General features: G+C 43.5%; 1 protein-coding gene across 1 annotated transcript in view; it reads left to right on the top strand.

Moving 5' to 3' along the window:
- LOC147673585 (myeloperoxidase-like) overlaps nt 1–24,925 on the top strand; it is a 92,349-nt gene extending 67,424 nt beyond the window's left edge. The window contains exons 8-12 of the mRNA XM_086947470.1: nt 5,039–5,291; nt 15,550–15,720; nt 20,075–20,312; nt 22,517–22,728; nt 24,130–24,925. Coding sequence (XP_086803596.1) covers nt 5,039–5,291; nt 15,550–15,720; nt 20,075–20,312; nt 22,517–22,728; nt 24,130–24,152 — 897 coding nt within the window. The 3' untranslated portion in view covers nt 24,153–24,925. The remainder of the gene's footprint in view (nt 1–5,038; nt 5,292–15,549; nt 15,721–20,074; nt 20,313–22,516; nt 22,729–24,129) is intronic.
- Nucleotides 24,926–25,667: the final 742 nt, after the last annotated feature.

The following is a 25,667-nucleotide window of genomic DNA, read 5'->3' as shown; positions in this document are numbered from 1 at the left end:
TCCTTCATTTTCCTGTCCTGATGAGACCCACATTTTAAAGGGTCGAAACGCCGTCGACGCTACAAGGAATAGAACCTTTAAACAGAGTGCCTACGATTGTGTAGATTCACTTATAACAATCATATTATCTTTCTTTGGTCTTTTTCCTGTACATATATCCAGTAGAAACCACTGTGCCTTTAGAGAACTTATGTTTTGTGTATTGTCAGTTTTTTTTTTTTGATACACTTGGGACACACCGCACTTCTATGTATTGTTCATGTTTTTGTATGGAATGTACTGTATGACATATTTCAATGAAATTTATACTATGAAGTAAAAACGAGAGAAATATATATAATTGTGAGTGCATTTCTTTTTGCCATCCATGTCAAACCTCAGTAGTAATGTTTATCGCCATTGAGCAATATAATTAATTCGTATCGTCAACTGCTTGTTGTCAGATCTTAAAGACCTAGAGGGGCGAAAGGGCTGAATGATAGATCTGATGATCGGTGGGCCTTTGCCTGGTATGGTCTTGTGAGTGATACACATCGCCTTAAATTGGATTCTTTCTTGAATCGGTAGCCAATGGAGCGAAGGAAGCGCAGGTTTGGCTGAAGAGCGCTTGGAAGAATTAGTAAGCAGACGTGCCGCAAAATTTTGCACAGTCTGCAGCTTTTTGATAGTAGAAAGAAGAGCTCCTAGGTATAGAGAGTTTGCGTAGTCCAGGCGAGGCAGAATTAGTGGCTGGACCAGCACTCTTTTAGCAGAGAAAGGAAGCAAGGGAAGGATCTTTCTTAGCATTCTTAAGATCCCGTAACAGCAAGTTGCCACCTTGCGTGTTGCTCCTTAAAATCCAAATTGTGATCCACCCACATTCCGAGACTCTTAATTTGAGCTTTAGGGGAGGGAGATGAGGGGAGGGAGATGGGCCAAGACAAATAGGCCATAAGGGGTTTATTCTCCATGTGGTATGATTACCCAGGAGCATCAGCTCTGTCTTAGCTCCATTAAGTTTCAGACATGAGCTATCCATCCAGCGAGAGACATTTTCCAAGCATGATGCCAGGCCTGAGGCTGAGTTGTCCCCTTGACTAACCAACACCACTAACTGAGTGTCATCAGCATAGGAGATGATCTTGATATCAAAGGGTGTTACTATTTCTGCCAAGGAGCTCATATAAGCGTTAAATAGAGTGGGGCTCAGGAACGAGCCCTGAGGAACCCCACACCTAAGAGGCATTGGTTTTGAGGTAAATTCCACTACAAAGGATCGGTCCTCTAAAAAGGATTGTAGCCACTTTAATGTTGAGCCAGCAATTCCAACATTCCTTAGTCTTTGGATTAGTAACTGGTGATTAACCGTGTTAAAGGCTGTGCTGAGATTGAGCAGAATGAGTGGAGTGCAGCCCCCTCCAACCAGAATTTCTCTTTGTTCTTCCACCACTGTCACAATTGCAGCCTCGGTGCCTTGCTGAGGTCTGAATCCTGTCTGTGTGGGGTGAAGACAATTATTGTTTTCCAGGAAGGTTGAGATTGTGGAATTTACGTACTTCTCAGCCATTTTTCCTATTCCTGGAAGCAGAAAGATCGGGCGGTATTTTGCTAGTACCTCGGAATCAAGGTTAGGTTTTGTTAAAAGAGCTCTAACCATAGCCTGTTTCTAAAGGGTAGGTACTAGACCCTTTTCTAAAGAAGCGTTGATCACTTCTAGGATCACGGGTGCTACAGTCTCAGAGACTAAATGTAAAATACTAGGGGGGGGCAGCATAAGTGGGTGCTCCATATGTCCGTTGGCTCAAAATCCCCTGAAGTGTGATCAAATTCAGTGAGGGGATTGCCTCCAGCAGGTGGATGGAGGAATTAGATGAAGGTAACGTCTGCAGAGCTGTCGCCATTTGTATTTCATCATTAAAAAATTCTGCAATTGAATTGCAGCATAAAGGGATATCAGCAATAACAATGGGGGGCGCAGGGGGAGTTACAAGTGATTTAACAATCTTAAAAATTTCACCAGGGCAATTTGCTGCGGAAGTAATTCTTTTTTCATAATAATGGGATTTGGCAGCTTTTATTTCAAGTTTATAGGTCCTTATTCCAAGTATGTATTTCATTTTATTAGCATCTGTAGGGTCTTTTCTCCAATTCCTCTCTAGCCTCTTACTAGACTGCTTAAGTTCCGGCAGTTTAGGCGTATACCAGAGATTGTGATTGGCTCCCGATTTCTTATGAGTGTGTTTCTTTGGCAGAGTAATGTCGAGTGATGACTCTAACCATCTATTGAGTGTATCATTGGCATTTACTGGATTGGAGTCTATAGTGGGAATAGTGTCTTCCAAAATAGTTGTCCACAATTTGGTCGACGATTTTGCCCATGTGCGTACATGTCTGATGCTTTTCTCCGCTGGAATGGGAGAGTCTTGCTCTGTCCATATAAATGGGATAAGAGAGTGTTCAGACCACGGTATTGGGGTGGGATCCTTGACCAGTAGATTGGGAATATTAAAAAAAATAGGGTCAAGTAGGTGGCCTTTACTGTGGGTGGATCTACTAACTAATTGTATGAGTTGGAGCATCTCCAACCCTTCAATTACTTCCAAAGCAGATAAAAGTGAGGCATCATAAAAATGTAAATTAAAATCCCCAAGAAGAGTAAAATTGGGGAGAGAGCTAGCCAATCCAGCTACCATAATGGGAAGCTATTTGCAAAAGTTGCCCAAGAGGCCTGGGGGGGGGGGGCGGTACACCAAGATACCTGAAAGGGTACAGACATAGGATGTACCGATAGTGAAAAAAAGACTTTCCCAATCTTGTAGAGTATTCGAGGTGGTGAATACTGAATTTATTATTGTAGATAAGGGCTATTCCGCCCCCTCTCCCTGTTTCCCTATCCAGCCTCTGTATTGCATAACCCGGGGGAAGGGCTTCAACAATAGCAGGGTCAGCATCTGCATTCAACAATGTCTCTGTCAGAAATAATATATCAGGGCTTTCTTCTTCTAACAGTAGATGGATTTCTACTGCATGTTTAGGTAATGAGCGACAGTTCAGAAGCAACATTCTAAAAACCTCTTTAGTAGGCAGGTCTGAAGGAGCTTTTAATACATGGCAGAATTTAAAATGCCAGAATTGTCAATCTTTAATAGAGCCAACTGGTGGCATAGAGTGTAAGCACTTACTTAATGAGGTTCCTCTATAACAATTAATTATGTTTGTAGTGTAAGAGTATTTTTGCGCTGGCCTTAGGCGTGCCTTTGGCTCGCCATCGGCGCCACCGCTGCACTGTCACGTCATCTGTTCCTTCTGAAGCCGAGTGAACGTGACCGGGCAAGCGAGGCAGCGCCAGGACTAGAGCGCTGACCTAGAAGTTAAGAATCCCTTGTGGATAACAAGTGCCGCGTTTAAATGTGCAAATACGCAAATGTGACAGTTAATATGAAAACAATATTAAAACAATTAAACCCCCACCCCCGGAGCATTGAACCCAGCTCCTTCAGTACAAACAGGATTGCATTAGTGGTAAAAACCTAGAAATCTCACAACATCAGGTTCGACCTCAGATGGTGCCGCTGGGTGGTCACGTCATCGGTTCCTTATGAAGCCGAGTGAACGTGACCGGGCAAGCGAGGCAGCGTCAGGACTAGATCGCTGACCTAGAAGTTAAGAATCCCTCGTGAATAACAAGTGCAGCGTTTAAATGTGCCAATACGCAAATGTGACAGTTAATATGAAAACAATATTAAAACAATTTGGAGCAGTGAACACAGCTACTTAAGTGCAAACAGGATCGCATTAGTGGTGAAAACCTAGAATTCTCACAATATCAGGTTCGCCCACAAGAGGGTGCCGCTGCGCGGTCGCGTCATCGGTTCCTTATGAAGCCGAGTGAACGTGACCGGGCAAGCGAGGCAGCGTCAGGACTAGAGCGCTGACCTAGAAGTTAAGAATCCCTCGTGGATAACACGTGCAGCGTTTAAATGGGCAAATACGCAAATGTGACAGTTAATATGAAAACAATATTAAAACAATTAAACTCCCACCCCCGGAGCATTGAACCCAGCTCCTTCAGTACAAACAGGATTGCATTAGTGGTAAAAACCTAGAAATCTCACAACATCAGGTTCGACCTCAGATGGTGCCGCTGGGTGGTCACGTCATCAGTTCCTTATGAAGCCGAGTGAACGTGACCGGGCAAGCGAGGCAGCGTCAGGACTAGATCGCTGACCTAGAAGTTAAGAATCCCTCGTGAATAACAAGTGCAGCGTTTAAATGTGCCAATACGCAAATGTGACAGTTAATATGAAAACAATATTAAAACAATTTGGAGCAGTGAACACAGCTACTTAAGTGCAAACAGGATCGCATTAGTGGTGAAAACCTAGAATTCTCACAATATCAGGTTCGCCCACAAGAGGGTGCCGCTGCGCGGTCGCGTCATCGGTTCCTTATGAAGCCGAGTGAACGTGACCGGGCAAGCGAGGCAGCGTCAGGACTAGAGCGCTGACCTAGAAGTTAAGAATCCCTCGTGGATAACACGTGCAGCGTTTAAATGGGCAAATACGCAAATGTGACAGTTAATATGAAAACGATATTAAAACAATTAAACCAACAACCCCCTCAGAGCATTGAACACATCACCTTCAGTGCAAACAGGATTGCATTAGTGGTAAAAACCTAGAAATGACTCAAAATCAGGTTCGACCTCAGATGGTGCTACTGCGCGGGTGCATCATCTGTTCCATATGAAGCCGAGTGAACTTGACCGGGAAAGCGAGGCAGCGTCAGGACTAGAGCGCTGACCTAGAAGTTAAGAATCCCTCGTAAATAACATGTCCCGCATTTAAATGTGAAAATACGCAAATGTGACAGTTAATATGAAAATGATATTAAAACAATTTATTTTTAAACGGAGCATTGAACATAGCTCCTTCAGTGCAAACAGGGTAAAGAAAGAACCCCAATCCCTTGTTTAGTGGTTCCACTATGAGACCTTTAGGAGGACAATCCTCAATCAAATGAATCAACTAGTGACTAAACTTTGGTTTCTTCATTCTAGGTAATAACCTATAGAGACTACCTCCCGCTTGTCCTTGGAGACTGGACTGACCTAGAGCTCCCTCCTTACAAAAGTTTCAACGAAGATGTGGACCCCAGAATCTCCACGGTTTACGTTATTGCATTTCGTTTCGCCCATACATCCATTCCACCGTACATGTTCCGTTTGGACAGCAAGTACAAGCCTTACGGTCAAGATTTTAAGATACCTTTCCATCAAACCATTTTTGCTACATGGAAACTTATTATGGAAGGTAAGAAGCTTTTCTTAATTTACAATGTAGGTCACATGATACTATTCCAATCTAAAATTCATGTTCATAGGCCCTTTATCTAAATGTATGTCTGCAAACTTATACACTGTAATAAACAGAGCACACTTAGCTTAGGCTTGCCAGACTGAACAAACGTCAGTGATTGGCCATTGAAACCCATCAAAGACACTTTCTCAGTGGGTAATGAAATACCATAAGAACAAAGTTTTGTGTTGGGACTCAAATACCTTATGTGAGAAGTTGGCCCGATATGCAACGTTCGCTATTCTAGCGACCGCTATGTATCGTTCCAACGACCCTTATGGTGTTTGGTTGTAAGTCAACCTATAGACCAGCTATCCTAGTAGCGTGGATACGAGCAGTCTAAGGCTAAAGACTCGAGAGGGCGCGTTAAGCCAGCTGTTTACCACACATGTACCCCTTGAACACCCAGTGAAAGGACACCACACAAGTGTTATGAAAATAAACAGTATATTTATTAAGAATCACAACAGCCCTGTTCTCTTTATGAGGACAGGGTACTAAGCACAAACCAAATCTCTTAGGAAAATACTTCAAGTGCACAATTAAAACAAGTGTCCGAGGACACGGAAAGTTTAAGGTCTCGGGCGGACCCGATAAGGCAAGTCGGAAGCGAGGGACTCGGGACCCTAGAGTAAAGAGGCTATGCAGGCACCGAAATGCCGAGTTACCTAGCCACGAGGGCTGCGGCTGCACAAGTCTTACAGGCGTCGGGGTCTTCGCTGACGAGCCAGGAGCCGGAAGAAAAGGAGTTGCTGGCCGGCGACCAGTGATGAATAGTTCGTAGAGATCCAAGCCTGGATCAGAGATTGATGATACCTGAAAGCAGAGGGGACCAAGTTCGTACTACTAGCCAGTAGTCAGAGGGTACCAGGAGGGCACCGGTTGGCCGTCACCTCGACCAGGTGAGTGGGCGACGCTAGGCTCTGCAGTCTCACGGACCAGGAGGCGTTGTCGGCGACCACGGTGGAGGTGCGAGCTGTCCCACGAAGGATGATGCTGTCGGCGTCGCTGGGCCCAGGATGGGGCAACAAGCCTTGGCAGATCTCAGGGCCACGTGGTGGGCCTAAGATGGCGTCGTGAGTGGACCAGGAGGGCCCGGGGTGCTTCTCGCAAAGATGGAAGCAAGGGCCAGTCTGGAGCAACCAGACTAGCAGTGTTGATTGTCGGATGTCGTCACAGAAGGGCACAAGCCAGCGGCTAGTGACCAGACAACGTGCTGAGCAGCGAGCAGAAGGGCCCCACGCAGATCGTGGAGATGCTGGGAGACTGCACTTCGGTGCTGGAGCGGCTCAGGGTCGGGGCTTCTCGGACCCCAGAGCACTCACCAGAGAATTGCTTCGATGGTCGTGCTGGTTAAGAGCGTGCAGGTTCTGATGATGGCCGGTCCCTCGAGGTCTCGTCGCACCCACAGATCACAGCTGAGCTGATGACGTGGGTAGAGGTCAGAGGTGCCAGGGAAGCCGGTTCTCGTCGAGCTGGGCCGTCGGATTCCTTGAGGAAGGACTTGCAGCAAACCGCAGAGTTCTTAGATGGTGCCCGCTGATGCAGGGTGACTACTCCTTAGTCACAAGGGAGAAATCTTGAGAAGAGTCTTGAGTGTCCTTTCGTAGAAAGTAGTTCTTGATTCAAAGATGATCTAATTTGGAAGGGTCCCCGCTCCGGCCTTTATTCTAAAGAAAGGGGTGGGTACATGACTAGGTCCTGCCCTAAGGGTGGGACCAGGAAGGGGGGTAGTTACACCCCTCTCCCCCTGTCGGACTTTCCCCAGGCCAGGGCTGGCGCCCCTGGAACTGGTTCTGACCGGCAGATGCGTAGTGAGCACCGGGGTGCCACTCCGCAGTCACCTTCTCGCAAAAGCCCTACCTACCCAGAATACACAAACCCTGTCTGGGACGGTGCGAACACCGCCCTCGACAGGAAACCCTTTGTCCAAGCTCTCCTCGCTGGAAGGACTCCCAGCTGCAGGAGGTCAGACTCGTGTCTGTGGTGGCAGCATCCATTTTGTGGAGCTGAGGCTTTAGTTAACTTTAACCGGGGTTCACAGTTACGTACATGTCGTGTCCCTCTAGAAGGGCGGAATGCTAACCTCGTCGCCAGAGTTGGTGAGAGGGCAGCATCCCGATTCGTATGACACCTTACTCGACATGTCTTGATAACGCGACACCGAAGTTACCGATGTGGTACGCGTTATCATGGAACAGCCATTGGGTCTTGATTCCGCAAGCTGCAACCGGGCTCGGCTCGGGCCAGAACCTAGTTCACACGAGCCCACGCACTCTGCCTTCAGGATTGTCAAGGCCTGCCATAGGAGTGACTGATAGGAACTCGGGTGTCCATGGTATGGTTAGATATAGGGCTACTATATCTAAAGCAAAGTGTGATTACACGACTTCGCCCCAGCTGTCATGCAGCCAGTTGTGTCAAATTTAGGAGGCCAGCCAGGGGTGGCATAATACATGCTGCAGCCCCTGGCGGCCCTGGGTACACCTATGCCCTGAGTTACAGGGTCTGATAAGGTGGCCCAGTACCAATTGGTAAATGCACCTAGGGTACATGTCGTAATTTAGAAAGAGAACAGCCAGGCTGTGGGTCTGATTAGCAGGCCCACAGCCAGAGAAAGTCGTAAACCAGTGAAACAAAAGCAAAAAATCTGGGTGATCATAGGATTGCAGACCCTACTCTCCTACACCTTACAAGACCACTTACGAAAAGCAGAGCAGCTTCATTTATGAATAGAAAGAATGGCAGTTACAATTAGCATCCGGTGAAGGCACTTAACATTTTTTATCATGCGTACTCTAAAGACTTCACAAGATATGTTTTGTTACAGATGAGGGCCTGTTAATGAATACACCTCATATGTAGATGTGTAACAATGCAAGTAAGTCACTATCTACAACCATCATCCACAGTGAAAGTTCTGAAACCTCAGCCCCAAACTTGCCACAATGATAAAGTTAGTGAGCTTATCAAAATTATTAGACAGTTGTGTTGACTTCATGGAAAACACATAAAGTATTGTTCTCTGTTATGAATACTGCAACTGGAATGGAATGCCTTTTTCTGGTTGTGACAAATAGATTATTATGTGTAGACCTGAAAGTTTCATCAAGAGCTTTGCAGTTAAGAATCCGAAGGGATAAGGTTTGATTCTGGTCTGTTTTTCCATTCTTCACCTCAGTGATCCCAGTGAGTTGATCTGTAATGTTATGGTCCCTAGTTCAAGCAATAAAGAAACTAGGACACTCTGTTGGTCCAACCAGTGCAACTGCACCGTCTTCTTAGATGGAGAAGAGAATAACTTGAGAAGCATAATGAACTGCAGTACGATCATGCAAAGTTCTGTAGGTCGCTTAAGTGGGGTTGTCCAGTTCTGCTGTTGCTACAAAGTGTTTTTTTAGTTCTTATGAGCCCATCTAAATATCATTCCAGGTCTTGAGATCACATTTTAAGTGCTATGCCCATATGCTCGAGGTAAGTATCACCACTTGACGGCAGTGTGTGTAACTACTTACATAGATGTGATATACTGAGGTCAGTACGATATACATAAGCTGAAACTTAAAGTTACTTACATACAGTGGTAGAAGTGGAGGGGGATCGGTGGGCACGGCGTGCCCCTACTTCTAGAAATTATTCCAGTCCGTTCCCCTACTTCTTACTTTCAAAAACGCATCCCGGGACGGCAAGAATAGTTCTACTTAATAAAAAAGTATAGCTTTTTTTTTCCGCTTTCAGGGGCTGCTCGCACTTCTCTGTTGAACTCCAGAGGCTGCAGCAGCCCCTCCCTGAGCTCGCACAGGCTGAGGGCAGGCCTGTTGTCATTCCGATTAAGGCTGATGGCCCCCTTTCGAATGACAATGCGCCCGCCGTCTGCCATTAGCATGTCATGTGCCACAGAGATTGGAGTTAGTGATTACAGAGGCGCTTTCCCTGCAAGAGCGCTTCGACGCCTCGTTGGGGGTAGTAAGCACCATATAAATGCAATTACAATACAATACAATGATTGTGTCATGTTATGTCAGAAGGCCTGAAAGAAATGCCTTTTCTGTGTATAGGGTTAATCCATTTTTTTTCACTGATACACTGAATTTTTTTGCACTGTTCCTCAGGAAGGCAACCCAGTACAATCAAAAGAGACTGAGAAAAACTATTTCTCAATTCCCTCTGTGCTGACTTTGTTTGTCTGAGACTGCAATGGCTGCAGATCTGATTGAAATCGTTAAGCAGCGCAGATCAGTATAGCTTTGTATCTCCTCGTAAAGGGCCTGTGTGCTGGGGAATCTCTCGTTGTGACGCGACAGTGGCTCTGATAATATGATCCCCCTTGACACCCATACAACCAACTTTTCATGACCTTCCATCACGCACAGCACAATTGGGGCAGGGCTTTAAGTGGGATGAAAAAACTGGGGGGCTCTCAAAGGGACGTGGCTTAAGGATGTGGCTGAAAACATTTTTGCTAAAAATATGTGCCCAGCGTAATGTGCTGCCCGACTTGTATTTTGCTGCTTCTGTTATTGACTCCACATATATAATACAAGTAACATTACACCTACAAGAAGCCAGGACTATTGGCTTTGTCAAAGGTTGTTGGCTGGAAAAGATAGGGGGCCATATGTATCAAGATACCCTTTTGCGATTCTCAAATAGCGATTTTTAAGAAATCGCTATTTGAGAATTGCAAATAGGCATTTATGTACAAAATTGCATTTTTTTGCGATTTCTTAAAATTCCTTCATTGCGATTAGCAAATTGCGAATCGCAATTAAGGAATATTTCCCATTCATTTCTATGGGCCAGGAGGCCCATCGGAATGAATTGGAAGTTATTCTCAATTTGCGATTCGCAATTTGCTAATCGCAATTTGAGAATAATTTCAAGGGTACAGGGGTGTCCAAAGGACACCCTGTTTCACCCCAGAAATATGCATGGGTACACATGTGGCGCACATACAGGGCATGTATGTGCGTCACATGGCACTTTGAAAAATGCATAAATGTGCATTTTTCAAGGAATTCGCAACTTACCAACAACTAGAAGTTGGTGGTAATTTGCGATTCCTTAAGGACATTTTGCAAATTTTTTGGCTTCATACATTGCATTTAAGGAATCGCTAAATTTGTGATTCCTTAAATGCAATCGCAAAATAAGGAATCACAAATTTTGCGAATCCTTATTTTACACCAGATTTTGCTTAATATACCATTTAGCAAATTCGCATTCGCAAAGGCGGAAATTCCACGAATTTCGGCCTTTGCGAATGTGAATTTGCTTGTTACATATGGCCCAAATATACTACATTCATACAACTATGACTTTGTTCTATATAATATTGAAAATGCTTTAGTTTCTGATTGAAAACGTTTTAGTCTCCGATTGAGGCTGATTACCCCCTTTCGAATGACAATGCACCCGCCGTCTGCCTTTAGCATGTCATGTGCCAGTGAGATTGGAGTTAGTGATTTCAGAGGAGCTTTCCCCAAACAGAGTACTGTGGGGAATTTGCCACCTTGTGTATCTTGTCAATGTTGTACACAGAGTGAACTGGGTAGGAGCAGTGACGGGACAGAAGAGGCGACAGGAAAGGAGAGGTAATAGGACAGGAGAGGTGACTGGGCAGGAGAAGAACGGACAGGAGAAGTAACGGGCAGGAGAAGTGACAGGGCAGGAGAAGTGACAGGGCAGGAGAAGTGACAGGGCAGGAGAAGTGACAGGGCAGGAGAAGTGACGGGCAGGAGAAGTGACGGGCAGGAGAAGTGACGGGCAGGAGAAGTAACGGATAGGAGAAGTAGCGGGGCAGGAGAGGTGACGTGTCAGGAGCAGTGATGGGACAGGACAGGTGACAGGAAAGGAGAGGTGACGGGGCAGGAGAAATGATGGGGCAGGAGAAGGGAAGGGGCAGGAGCTGTGATTAGGAATGGGCAGGAGCAGTGAACGGATAGGGGCAGTGAACGGACAAGAGCAGTGAACTGTGCAGGAGAAATGATGGGACAGGAGAAGTGATGGGGCGGGAGAAGTGATGGCGCAGGAGCAGTGATGGGGCAGGAGCAGTGATGGGGCAGGAGCAGTGATGGGGCAGGAGATGTGACAGGGCAGGAGAGGCGACTGGGAAGGAGAGGCGACTGGGAAGGAGAGGTGACTGGGCACAAGAAGTGACAGGCATGTGGCATGACAGGCAGGTGATGTGATGGGCAGGAGAGGTGACGGGGCACGAGAAGTGATGAAGCATTAGAAGTAATGGGGCAGGAGAGGTGATTAGGCATGAGCAGGAGTGGTAACCGGGCAGGAGCGGTGAACCGGGCAGGAGCAGTGAACGGGGCAGGAGCAGTGAACGGGGCAGGAGCAGTGAACGGGGCAGGAGCAGTGAACGGGGCAGGAGCAGTGAACGGGGCAGGAGGAGTGAATGGGGCAGAAGCAGCAGTGGAGGAAAAGTGACGGGGGCCAGGAGGAGTGACGGGCCAGGAGAAGTGACGGGCCAGGAGAAGTGACGGGACAGGAGAAGTGACGGGACAGGAGAAGTGACGGGACAGGAGAAGTGTCTGGGAAGAAGAAGTGACGGGGAATGAGAAGTGACAGGGAAAGAGAGGCAACAGGGCAGGAGAAGTGACCGGGCAGGTGATGTGATGGGCAGGTGACGTGACGGGCAGGTGACATGACGGGCAGGTGATGGGCTGGAGAAGTGATGGGCTGGAGAAGTGATGGGCTGGAGAAGTGACCGGGCAGAAGAAGTGACAGGCAGAAGAAGTGACAGGCAGGTGAGGTGACGGGCAGGTGAGGTGATGGGCAGGAGAGGTGACGAAGCAGGAGAAGTGATGGGGCAGGAGAGGTGATTAGGCATGAGCAAGAGTGGTAACTGGGCAGGAGCGGTGAACGGGGCAGGAGCAGTGAACAGGGCAGGAGCAGTGAACAGGGCAGGAGCAGTGGACGGGGCAGGAGCAGTGGACGGGGCAGGAGCAGTGGACGGGGCAGGAGCAGTGGACAGGGCAGGAGCAGTGGACGGGGCAGGAGCAGTGGACGGGGCAGGAGCAGTGGACGGGGCAGGAGCAGTGGACGGGGCAGGAGCAGTGGACGGGGCAAGAGCAGTGGACGGGGCAGGTGTAGTGAACGGGGCAGGAGTAGTGAACAGGGGAGTGTGAGAAGTTGGCCTGGTACATGATGTCCACTATTCTAATGGGCACCTTGCACCAGTCCAAACAACCCTTATGGTGACGGTTGTAAAGTCAACCTTATAGACCAGCTATCCTAGTGGTAGCATGGACAAGGCAGTCTTAGGCTTAAACTTCAGAGAGCATATGAAGCCAGCTGTTTTACCATGTATAATACCAAATGAAAGGACACCACACAAGGTATATATCAAATATATATGTATTTATCACTAACACAACCCCTCTGCACTCTTTATGAGGTCACAGTTCGAGATACAGCACAAGTTGCTCAATAACCATACTATAAGTTGCACAAATACAATTCTGCTCTAGGGGCCTCACCAACCATATACTGAATAAGTGGTATAAGAACCACTTCAGGAAAGGTGAGTAGGCCTAGGGCCTAGGAATTTGCTGGGGCTACACTGAGCAACCAAGGGATTGGAAGTAGGAGACCCACAGGACGCGTGTGCAGTGTCTAAACACATATGCAGGTTACCATAGAGTTTCAATGGGAACGTAAAAGTTACGAAGTAGTAGATGTGGGACCTTCCGGAAGGACTACGGGAAAACCATGTTAAACTAGGACACTTGGATAGTTAATACCCACTGGAGAACCGGATTACTCAAGTTACCTCACCCAGGGAAGCCGGGTGCATAGGTGTTCTTTCGTGTCGGGTTTCGTCGCTGTCTCCTATGGAGAGCTGCAAGAAAGTGCTGCAGGCGACCAGGAGAAAAGTGTCCGGGTGGATCCAAGGCCGGATCACAGTCGAGAAAAACCTGAAAGCAGTGGGGACGGAGTCTGGGTCACTAGCCAGTGACCAGGTGCAGGAGTCGAGCTGTCCCATGACGGATCTAGTTGTTGGCGGTGTCGGTATCCGGATTGGACCCAACAAACCTTGGCAAATGCAATCCACGCAGGATGGGAAGATTGGCTTTAGTTCAGACCAGCAAGTCTGGGGAGCTTCTCCTTCACAGAGAAGCTGGAGCAAGCCCGGAGCAACCAGGAAAGCGGTGTAGTTTTACAAAGATGTCTTCAGAGGGCCTATAAGCCAACGGGCTAGCAACCGCAAAGACGTATTGAGCGGAAATGCAGGCGCAGGCCCCACGCAGCACTCGTAGAGTGTGGAGGGCTGAGCTTCGGTGCAAATGCTGCTCAGGTCTGGGGCCTCTCAAACCCTAATGCACAACTTCAAGGGTATCTCAGAAGCTGCACAGGTAGCAAAAATCAGGTAGTCCAGGATGTCCGGTCCCACGTCTCTCGTGTCCGCCACGGGTCTCAGCTTTGCTGTGGATGTGAGTCGGAGTCAGAAGTCTGGAAGTCCAGTTCCTGCATTGCTAAGTCTTCGGGTTCCAGCGGGAGCGTCGACAAAGCAATCTGGCAAGTTACTGTTGGTGCCTGTTTGCACAGGGTGGTCACTCCTTGACCACAAGGGAGATGTCTTCAGTCTTCCAGTCGATATGGAACGTCGAAGGTCCAAGAGTTTAGTTTCAGAGTTTCTTTCCAGGATAAATCTAAAGTCTCTATACACAGCTCCTAACTTTATACTAAACTAAGGGGCTGGATTACCTGCTAGGTCCCTCCTATGAGTGGAACCTGGGAAGGGGGTGGTTACACTCAGGGCCGGCGCTAGGCAAGGGCAGTGTGGGCAGCTGCCCAGGGCCTCGAACTCAGCCCACCAGCATGGGGCCATGCACTGGTGGTGTGTCCTGTTGTTTCCCTGGCGATCCATTTCAGAGAAAGGTGTCGCCTTGCATTTAAGGTCCTTCAGAGGGGCCCCCCAGGGATGGTGTCTTGAGGCATAGGGGAGGGAGACGCCCCCTTCAATTGCAAAGAGACCCATTCAAAGACACCGTGGGAGGCCCATTGTCCAGCATTTTGGCACCCCCATAGTTTTAACTTTTAGCCCACAAGCAATTCTCACACCTGTCAGACTGAAGGTGTTAGAAATGACTGTGGGGGGGGGGCAAAATGCTGGACAATGGGCCGCTCACAGTGTCTGTGATTGGTCTCCTTAAAGGGGCCACTTATCTACATTAGAGGGGCCTCGCACATTCCATTTTAGCCCAGGGTCTCGTAAATCCTAGAACCGGCCCTGGTTACACCCCTTTCCCTTTGTCCAGTTTCGCACCACAGCTGGGGCTGGAGTGCCCCAGTAACTGGTTTGAACCGGGCTATGCATGGGGCACCTTGTGTGCCGACTGCAGCAACAAAAGGGTTAAAGTAACATGTTGTTCCTGCTTATATTTCACACGCTTTACATAAACCTGTATTCCCTATAAGTGTTTGCTTTTTCCTGAATTAAACCTGAAATAAACATGTTTATCCATTGTTTTAATTAAATAACGTTATAAGCTGTAACTGGTCAGTGAAATGCTAAACGTACTAAAAATTGGTATGTTTTGCTATTTCTAGCCACACCCCTGACTCCGCCCACTGTTTCAATCTTTGGTTATTCCTGCCCCCTGATTCTCCACCCACAGTTCCCCTACTTTTTATTTCCCACTTCGACCACTGCTTACATATATATAGGATCAATGAACAAATGGGTTAGTGGAGTATTAGGACAGAAGAGAGTACCTGTAATGTTGGGTGTAAAGCTTTAGAAGGCTGTCATTTAGCACAATTTTGGATGTTGCAAGTAATAAAATACCATGCAAGTCAGGTGCGGCCTCAAAAGGTTTATAGCAAAGTTGTCCAGTATAGGTCCACAAGGGAAGGGTCCAAACTAAATTTTCAAGATAATCACTGACTACATAAACAAAATTAATTATAGGAAACTTTATCTGACGTGACTATCCTGAAAATCAGACATGGGTTTGACCATGAATTTACAATTTATCTGGAAGGTATTTTTTGGCAGTTTTGAATGTTTACTCAATGTTTTTGGATTACCACAACTAAGGCAAACATAGCTTTACATCCTGTATGTCACTATATTCAAGAGGTTCAAGCTAAGATTACTCCTAGTGTGTCTTTTCATGATAATATCTTAGGATTATCTGATGTTTTCTCACTTGTTGTTCTTAACCCTAACTCACTGGAACCTGTGGTCTGATTACAGGTGGGATTGACCCGCTACTTAGGGGCCTTCTGATTAACGACGCCAAGTTAATGAAACATGACACTATGATGTCAGACGAGGTCCGTGAGAGACTCTTCAAAACATCTAATGGGGTTGGAGTAGACTTGGCTTCTATAGATCTACAGCGAGGAAGAGACTTCGGCCTTCCGAGTAAGTCCTGGCTTTTTATAATGATATAACAACCTCCTACTATCTTTTGTTCTATATTCCTCCACTATCATTGTAGTATATTGACTTTCAGAATGAAGAAAAACAGTCAATATATTCCTTTTAGTGGCTTGGATTCTTCCACCTCGATATTTTCACCATTAACATGTACAATGCTTTCCACAAGATCTGCAGAGCTTACTTGCTCTTTACCCGATTTTCTGCACATTGTTGCAACCACCACCCCCTTTACCCACAGGTTTTTATCTCACTCTTGCATTTCAATACTTCCTTTGTTTTTCTTTGTTTCTTTCTTTGTTTGTTTCTATCTTTGTGTGTTTGTATCTTTGTTTGTATCTTTGTTTGTTTGTATCTTACTTTCTTTCTATCTTTCTTTCTTTTTCACTGTTTTCCTACCTTTCTCTACCACCTACTTTGTTTCTCCCTCCCTTTCTCTCCTCCATCTCTCAAGTCTGGTGATATGAAAAAAAGATAATTCTCACAAAAACAAATACAGGAGCCCACCGCAGTACAAAACAAACACAGAGGGGTCTATTCACAAACTGAATTTTCTAGTACATGAAGTAATACTTCAGTAGTACTACTCACTTGCTACAAAATGATCAAATGCTGTTCACTAACCTACAAGCGGAGACCTCCGCCCTTCCCATCATTTCTGTATGGAGATTTTATCATGTTCAAACCTATGTTTTGTTGGTAAGTTTTGGTTACACAAAGCAAGTGGCTGGAAAATGTGGGAATACAAAATGTAAGGGGTTAAGGGAAAAGTTCCTTTGGGTTTGGGGAATGACATGCTACTTCAAACACCCACCCTCAAACAGTGAGCCTATATACTTCCTAAGTAACTACAGCCCTAGAGGTTACAAACCAGTAGTAATTGTTTTCCAGTTCATTCTTATAGTAAGTCAAGCATCACACATGGCCACTCACTAATACTGCAACACACTCCCATTGAAAATAATCAAGTCTAACTTAACACTTTATTGTAAATAAAGGTGAATGATTTCAATTTTTAAATTGTATATATGCTTATATGTATTTATTTTGTTTGTTTAATGTTAGAACTATACATTACTACTAGACAATTGTTTTATTATTTTAAACTGTCATAAGAAACTTAATTTTAAAATAAAATTCAAATGTTTAAATATAGGTAAACAATTTCAAATGTTTTAATGTAATTCTACACATACCTTTTAACAACAATTATAACATATTAAGTAGGGATTAGTATGTTACTGTAGTGGGGATTTTTGTAGTTGAATTATTGTTTAAAAAATAGTTATACATTAACCCCTTCCCTGCTCATGACGAGCTCAGCTCGTCATGAGGCACACTGGAGCTGTGCTTATGACGAGCTAAGCTCGTCATGAATAAAGAAGAATAGCAATTTCCAGCACAGGATGGGAATTGCCTTAGCAGCCAAGGTGTTAAATAGATATCTTTTAATTAATTAATTATTTTACGCAATTTTAACAAAATGAACTAGTGAGCTATAACATTTTATCTTACTAGTTGAATGTTTATGTTACACTTTCAAAATTATTTTATATGTATGTTTTATATTAAAATACTTTAAATAATTTTGTTGAAGAATATTACATTTTAATATTTTGCCTATACTTTTAACAGGGAGACTCTACATGTGAAAAATGGATTACTAGTAGCAACTTTACACTGGTAGATCCTGTTGTCGGTAGCTTCTCTATGTGGTAGAGACATTTAGGTGTACATTCCAATGTAAATCTACATTTTGAAATGGTGAATAGCAGACACCTGTAAATGTACACCTTGGTCCAGTATGAGAGTAAATCTATGTGTGCAAATTTAGCTTTGTGAATCAGGCCCAGTAAGTGCATATAGCAACTTGATGGCATGGTCGTTGAACCTCAAATTTCAAAAGGAAACATATGAAACAGACAAGTGGTGGCCACAATCGTGAAAAACAAGCCTGTAGATGTAGATATCAAGAACAAAGTGTAGAGCTCAAGGCCCTGTCGATAACTGTGCACAGAAGTGCCAGTTATTTAAGTCATTTGCTCGAATCTTGAGGCAAGTTTTGACTTGCTCTGGTAATCAGGGTGCAAAGTGACCTAGAACATGACTTTGTACCTTATCTTATGGTAAGTTCATAGAGGAAGACATATTTTTAACACATATAATTCCTTTGTGTGATTTGTCAGGTGTTATCCTAGTATTGGCATGTTGCTACTATGCTTAGCAATAATTTAGTCAACTCATAAAGGGCCATAGAATTTTACCCTGTAACCCACCTGCCCTGGGGTTTGGGGGAGGTACCAATAACAATGTGAGTGCAGAGTTTATTGTGGATTGCAAATGAGTCTCCACTGAGAAATTAGGAATTACAGGAATAATCAGTAATTCCTGAAGTTAATTATAGGCATGAGCGGATTTTGCGGATTGGCAATCCGCGAATTAGCGGATTTGCGAATTTGCGGATTGCCAAAATCCGCAAAATCCGCGAATGTGCGCGGATTTTTTTTTTTTATGTTCGCACGGGTTTCTGCAAGTTCGCGAGGGTTTTGTACAATTTCGCAAATTGCGAAATTGTACAAAACGCGTGCGAACTTGCAGCAACCCGTGCGAACACAATTATATGAAGAGAAAGAAGCTCCTGGTCACAGGAACAGCACGGGGATTGCGCTCATGAAAGTCAAGGATGCAAAGGCCTCTACCCAGCATCACAGCTGATTTTACACAGTAGATTTGGGAAGAGGCACACCTGTCCAGCCTCGAAGACGCTCATGAACGTTTTTGGGCTAATGAATGAGTCACTGATTTTGAGCATCAACTAGTTCGAGCGACAATGCAAAGGCCGCCCTCTACCCAGCATCACAGCTGATTTTCCACGGTAGATTTGGGAAGAGGCACACCTGTCCAGCCTCGAAGACGCTCATGATTGTTTTTGGGCTAATGAATGAGTCACTGAATTTGAGCATCAACTAGTTCGAGTGACCATGTGTGTGTTACTATGCAATCGCCCTGAAGGGCGCAGGGGTCCCTTGAGTGACCTGTGTAAGGCTGTAACTATTTTACAATGGCGCCAGCAAGCTGCCAGCGCCGTTGTAAAATAGTTACAAAGTTAGCCTGCACAGGAAGCACCTGCTTCGTTTTATCTAGTGGTTCCTGTGCAAGCTAACTTTGTAACTATTTTACAACGGCGCTGGCAGCTTGCTGGCGCCATTGTAAAATAGTTGCATGAGTGGGGGTTCAACTTTTGAACCCGTTACGCTCGCGGATTTTTTTTTGCGGATTTTGCAGGAAATCCGCAAAATTCGCGGATTGCGGATTTCCCAAAAATCCGCAAAATCCGCGAGCGTAACGGATTTCCCGCTCATGCTTAGTTAATTATGTTGATATTCTCATTTTTGCTACTTTCAGCAATGGAGTCCCTTGGGAGAAACTTGTCATCTTGTTTGAATCGGTAACTCAAAAAATTGTACCCAGTAACTTTCTCTCCCCTCACCCCAACCAGGTACCAGAGACTCTGAGTGTGCAGAGTTTAACAAGAATTGCAAATGAGTCCCTGAGATACCACAAAGAAATGATGAATTACAAAAGTATTCAGTACTTACTGGTGTAATTATGCTGGTAATTCCATTTTTTTCCTGTTTTCAGCAAGAGAGTCCGTGGGTGAACCTTGTAATTTTATTAGGATTTGTAACCCCAGTTACTGGCCACATTGAAATTAAAACAGGGCTCTTTATCAAGCCCTATCCGCAGTAAAACCAGTATGTACAATAAAGTTGTATGCTATTCACAGCCTTAAAAGTATTGTGTGAGAATAACGCAAGATTACACATAAAAATGGATTTCAATTAAATTCAACATTTTCAAGAATAACTATTGTTCAAATTGACAAAGAACAGCATTTATAGAAAAGATCCATTATAACTCAATCTTTCACAACTACACCCAAATAAGACACATTTTTGAAGACTGTCAAACTTATATAAAACTCAAAACTGTTGCAGTTAGTTACAATTGGATGGAAAGTAAATTGTGGTGCAAACTTCTTAGTGGTTTTTGGCAATGCTAGTGCATGGCTATGTGATGTATATCCTAGTATTTGTCGACATGTGTATATTTATCAATTACTCAGTAGAGCTAGGATCCACCTGTCTTTTGAAAGATAGATAAGGTACCAACTCCTACTTACTCTGGTAAATAGGCTCACCCTCATATTTACTCCAAAGGCATACAAGTTGTTATGTATTGATTCTCAGCAAAATAATGTGTTCCATCATATGTAGTTAAATCATGTGAAGCATGGCATTTGGTTTTACCATGTTATCTTATATACTTTTTACTTTAGAATACAATACCTGGCGGAGGTACTGTGGACTCACTGAACCACGCAACTTGGCTGAACTCGCTGCAGTCTTTAAAAATAAAGAACTGGCTAGGAAGTTGTTGGATTTGTATAAGACTCCAGAAAATATTGACCTCTGGATTGGAGGAATTGCTGAACCTTTTGTTGAAAATGGGCGAGTTGGTCCCCTCTTCGCTTGTCTGATCGGAAGCCAATTCAGAAAAATCCGGGATGGAGACAGGTAATTTGCTAAAGGACTGATGCCTGAAAACCAGTTGGATGTAGATCCTTTCTAGTGAACACTAGTTCAAATATAGAGCAATTTATAGGCTATGCTTCTATACAATATTGTAATTAGTAGGTGGGTACTGTAGGTATGGAATTTGAGTTCCATATTTGAAGCCATCTATTTTGAGCATATGTCATTGGGATCGATGTGGTTCAGAGTAGAATTGCTGTATTAGTCAGGAGTGACCCAGTTATGGAGTAAACCTGCCCTCTGGGCAAAATGAATGGAACTTGCCATCATAGGAAAGGGTAGCTAGGGGTAAGGGCCACTAGAAGAGGCATAGATAGGTAATACAGAGTTGACAAAGTAACCCTGACAGTGATGAATTGTCTTTTCTGACAACGTCTGTGGATATGGCACGAGATGCCAATTAGGTTTGTTGGCAGATAATATGTTCTCTTGACAAGGGCTTCAGCACTGAAAACATATCTCTCCTAAATATTCTGAGGATTGGATGCCTTTATGTGCGGTGGTATGTACATGGTCCTCAAGTTTACTGTTCCAAAAGTACTCTAGCAATATTTCAAGGACTCATGTCTTTTGGTTCTCCATGATTACTTCCTCATCCAGTGCTCAGGAGGACATTTGAACAGTTCAAGTTAGGCCTTTTTAGCTGAGGTCGGAGGGAAAAACCAACTCATAGAGACCTGTGTTGTTTTCAGAGCTTCAGGAATCTTTATTAGAACACCTCTTCCTTTAGATTGACAGAGGGATCTAGCCTTTAAAGGTTTAATGTAGCTTTTTTTCTGGTCTAGCTTGGCTTGAACTGAAGACGGCAACCTTACATGAGTAAACTAAAGATGACCTTGAGGGTAGGAATTCCTTCTACAAACAATCTGTAGGTGATGATGGTATGGGCCACAATGATGACAAGGGCTGCATTGACCCCGCTCTGGCAAAAGACTTCCCTGTTGCTACATCTACATGGCTCGTCAATGGGACTCGTGCAGCTAATACCATTCCTAATAACTTTGATAAAATACATCATTTGTGCTTTGCACCCACCACATTAAAGCATAGTATAAACATACAGTTGAGTTTTCTTTTATACCTGCTGTGAAACTGTAAACTGAATACATGTATGCCTATATATATATATTGTTATCATCCCTCCTGAGAGCTCTCTGGTATCGAAAGAGCCATACATGCAGGACAAATGCCCCCTAGACACAGTCACAGGTGTTTAACCAAAAGGAAAAGTCTTGCAAAAGGACGTTAAACGCACTATCAGTGGAGCAACAGGATGGCGGAAGGCATGTAGATGATCAGGCTGCATGGAATTACCATAATATCATGTACTGAAGTATATTATGAAGTAAAGTATAAATTATTCCAAAATAAACAACACTTCAGGGTAATAACTGTTGCATTCCAACTAATGCTGTGGGCCTGCCTGAGTCCCTATGTTCGGATACAGGAAAGATGTTGGAGTCCTTTTAGAGATAGTTATGCCATAGTACAGTTTCTTCAACTCTCCTCAGTTGCTTGAAGTTCACTTGTATACAAATGAGAACAGTTCTGTTTTCAATGTTTTAGCTGGGCTACAGCCGCAGTTTACGGTGTTCTAAAGACCCCCTTATCTGCAACCAGTGCACCCTCTGACCTGCAACAGGATTTAATGTGTTCCATAGAAATGGACCTTGTTTCACCAAGATACCAAGGATGCCAAGAAGTATCACATACCCTTTGACCCGAATGACTTCGCAGGGTTCAAATCTGCTCCCGCCCCTCAACGCCTACTTTTTCCTGCTGAGTAGTTACGGAAATGGCAGGGCTTCAATACTATAGCAAGTTTACCTTCTTTTTCTGCTTCTGCCTTCATTCATTCTGATACCAGGGTTAACAGGGTCAGTGCCAGAGTTCCCAATAAAATCACTCCTACCCAAGGCGTCCTCTAATTAATGTCCATGTGTGCAGACCCTTACAACTCCACTCACAATTCGGTATTTGACAATCAATGAATTAATGTCTTAAATCAATGTGTCTGCATAGTTTACTAACCTCGAAAATGCATGACAAATGTGACTGTTGGATGCTGCTTTTACTCTGTGCTTGTTGTACAGCGCTTCAAATTCAAGTAGGTGGGGTTTATTGATATGAGGCAATACACAAATAAATATATAGCATAAATAAATATTTCCATCTTTCCTTTTCAGGTTTTGGTGGCAGAATCCAGGTGTGTTCTCCCAAAAACAATTATCTGCTTTGAGCACAGCAACTTTATCGCGAATAATCTGTGACAACAGTGGTCTGAAAGAGGTGCCGATGAATGTAATCGTGTCTAATGAGTACCCAGAGGGATTTGTGAGCTGTAATGATATCAACAAACTCGACCTGTCTGCCTGGATGGAAGGCAGGAAAATAAAAGGTACATTTAGCATGTATATCTGGGTGATTTGTTAATAACTAAATTTTTATAGAGTGCATACTATTCCCCGAATTAACATTCCTCAATTTACTAACCTCCAGAAGAATAGAATGGTGAGCCACCCTTGCTTGAATTGAGGCCTGTGACCTGCAGAGCAGTACATTTTTAACAGCTAATGTTAAGCAGGGAGCCATCTTGCAAGCATTCTGACATCATCAACATGATGCATTAAACTTATTTTCAATGGTACATTAAAAAGCATAAAAGACTTGACAGACGATCTTTTACTTTCAGGGTGAAATGCTTGGGTTTTGCCAGGATACAGTAAAATCTTCACCACATTCATACGGGTTCTAATAGTCCTGGCTTTAAACTTGAACAGTAGGTCAGGGCAAACAAATTCTTTAAAATATGTGCTACACCGGTGCTAATACCAGCCTGCTGAACAGAATGTGTTTATGTACTTCCAGGATATACGGGTGGTGCAATACGTGTTTCAAATCATGTACATTTTTGTTTCACACACAATTTCTTTACAGAATGAGTGTGGGGTAAACACGATTCACCTTTGCCAAGTGAAGGTCTAAGGATTGCGATTGGTTACTCGTAGACTTTTATTGGCAGTAGCTTTAAATATGTTCCCTTATTTTGGAAGTCTGTTGCAGTACATGTAATCGGGCAAAAATACCACATTACCCTAAATCCGAAGTACTGGTAGAACTGAATCCTTAACAACAATGCTGCACAGTTCTGCATTTACCTGTTAACCCTAAATGAGTATATTCGTTGTTTAAACAAGATATTTTCGCCATTTACCTGCCTCCCTTGTTTTTTATCACCATTTTCCCTTACTCATTTTAATAGTCAATCCACTTTTCACTACCCGTTTTCATAAATAGTTAATATTTAAACGTTCCTTTTATTGTTGTCATTGATAATAAGTTTGTTTTATATCATAGAGCTTTCAATTGGTTAAACTCTAAAGCATTTACAACTGCTTTCTCTACTAAAATGAACAAGAGACATATGCTCGGTCAAGCTATCACGAAGCGTGTAGTTTGGTCACTTGAACACACTACTGATCTCACCATGTGAAAGTAGCTGAACCTAAATATTTTATTTGGCCCGATCGAAAGGGAACTATAAGTCTCTTCCTGTACTGGCAAGATAGAGGAGATACTCGATTTCACAGAATGTATGTACCTACAACCATGTTGCGTATTGGCAGATGCTTTGCTTGTTGACCCTATCATAAAACAAATATTGAGAACCAAATAAATACCCTTTGGGCAGACAGCTACAGTACTCTATTTTAGATGAAATCCAGGCTATGCATAGATTTGCTTGAAATTGGGATTGTAGTTCTGAATTTACAAATAATTTTTAATGTTTTATTAACAGAGAAACAACACACAGAGCTATAGTGGATTTCTATATCGAGGAATATCTTACCCCCATCAAGAGGCATGCAAATAATGTCAACAGATTGGATACTCTGCATTTCCTGTACAAAGAAGTGTTGAAACCGACAAACGAACCTCTCATTTTTAGCTGAATGCTTTACTTATATGATTTCTAATAATTGTTTGCATTGTGTAGGTCTTCTAATTTATTTCATTTATTTATTTGTGGACAGTCTAAATTGAAAAAGGGATTTAAAAGAATTCTATTAAATTCTTGACTGAATACACTGTGTGTCCTGAAATGCTGTCAAAGATTTATTTCACAAGTTATTGTCCAAAAGACTGGTTTGCCAGTGGTATGGGAATTGTTTTTAAGAATTACGAAGAGAGGTGGGTTAGGGGCTCTTGCTAGTGGAACTAGCAGGATTGAAGTGGGAAAAAGGAGACCAAAGGCTATGAAACAGGTGTATCCTATCAGAGGGCACTCATCATGTTCACCCTAGCCTTATGAATGAATTTCTTTCAAATGAAGCACTTTATATTGTGTATAGAGGAGGTAGGGAATGAGTGGGGAAAGGAAATCTGATTAAAACACACACCATTAAACTGATCCTGTTGAAAAGATTCATTTTATGTCACATTGTTGTATAAAGGATGTGAATGTTTTGTCAAAATAAGTGAAATCTATTAAATGAAAATCAAATAGTTTACTACCTGAATAATGAGTTTGTCTTCCTTTAACAAGACAGTCAATTTAACTGTAAAATGTAAATAAAGTATGTTATACTGGCCAAGTGTTGTCGCTTGTTTATATGTGGGACATTACTATAAATATTATGGAGCAACAAGGAAGTTTTATTCAAGCCAACAGCAAGCACATGATTACTTAGACAATACAAGGGATATTTTCCTCAAATACAACAACACGTCTTACACTACCGTTGAAAAGATTTTTAATATAAGACTCAAAATACAAAAATAAGTTAAAAAAGACAAAGTCCATGAAAAAACAAAGTCCACAACTGATTCACTTTTGGAAATATGCATGTTCTAAGGTCGAAAGTAAAACTATAAACATAATAATGGATTTTCCTCCAAGAACCTGTCACACTGTCTTGGGTATGAGAGTTCTGGTCCTATAAAACGATGTGTTCTAAGAAGATTTCAATTAGCCCTAACAAGCTGTATAATAGTTTAATTATGAGCCAATTCTCTATAAAATCAACAGCAGCAGGATTTTGTCAACGTTGCTTCAAATCACCAATCTTGAATTACATTGACAGATTGCAGCTAAACCAGTTTGATTAATTCATATGGATCCTTATTCTCTTTGCAATTCTGAATCCTCCAGTACACCACGTTATCCACAGTTGAGTTGCACTTCTGATCAAGTGCATCTTGTGAAACATATTCCTAAAACAGGGATTTCTGATTTCTATGTGTGTTTACATTTTTAAAGCAACTTATTAGAAACAAATGTGGTCCAAGAGAAATTTCTCCACCTACCAGCCAACTAAATGTACACCATCTGCATTG

Source organism: Lissotriton vulgaris, chromosome 12 (assembly GCF_964263255.1).
Source record: "Lissotriton vulgaris chromosome 12, aLisVul1.2, whole genome shotgun sequence".
In the NCBI taxonomy this organism is placed as follows: Eukaryota; Metazoa; Chordata; class Amphibia; order Caudata; family Salamandridae; genus Lissotriton; species Lissotriton vulgaris.
This window is presented reverse-complemented; position numbering and strand designations above follow the sequence as displayed.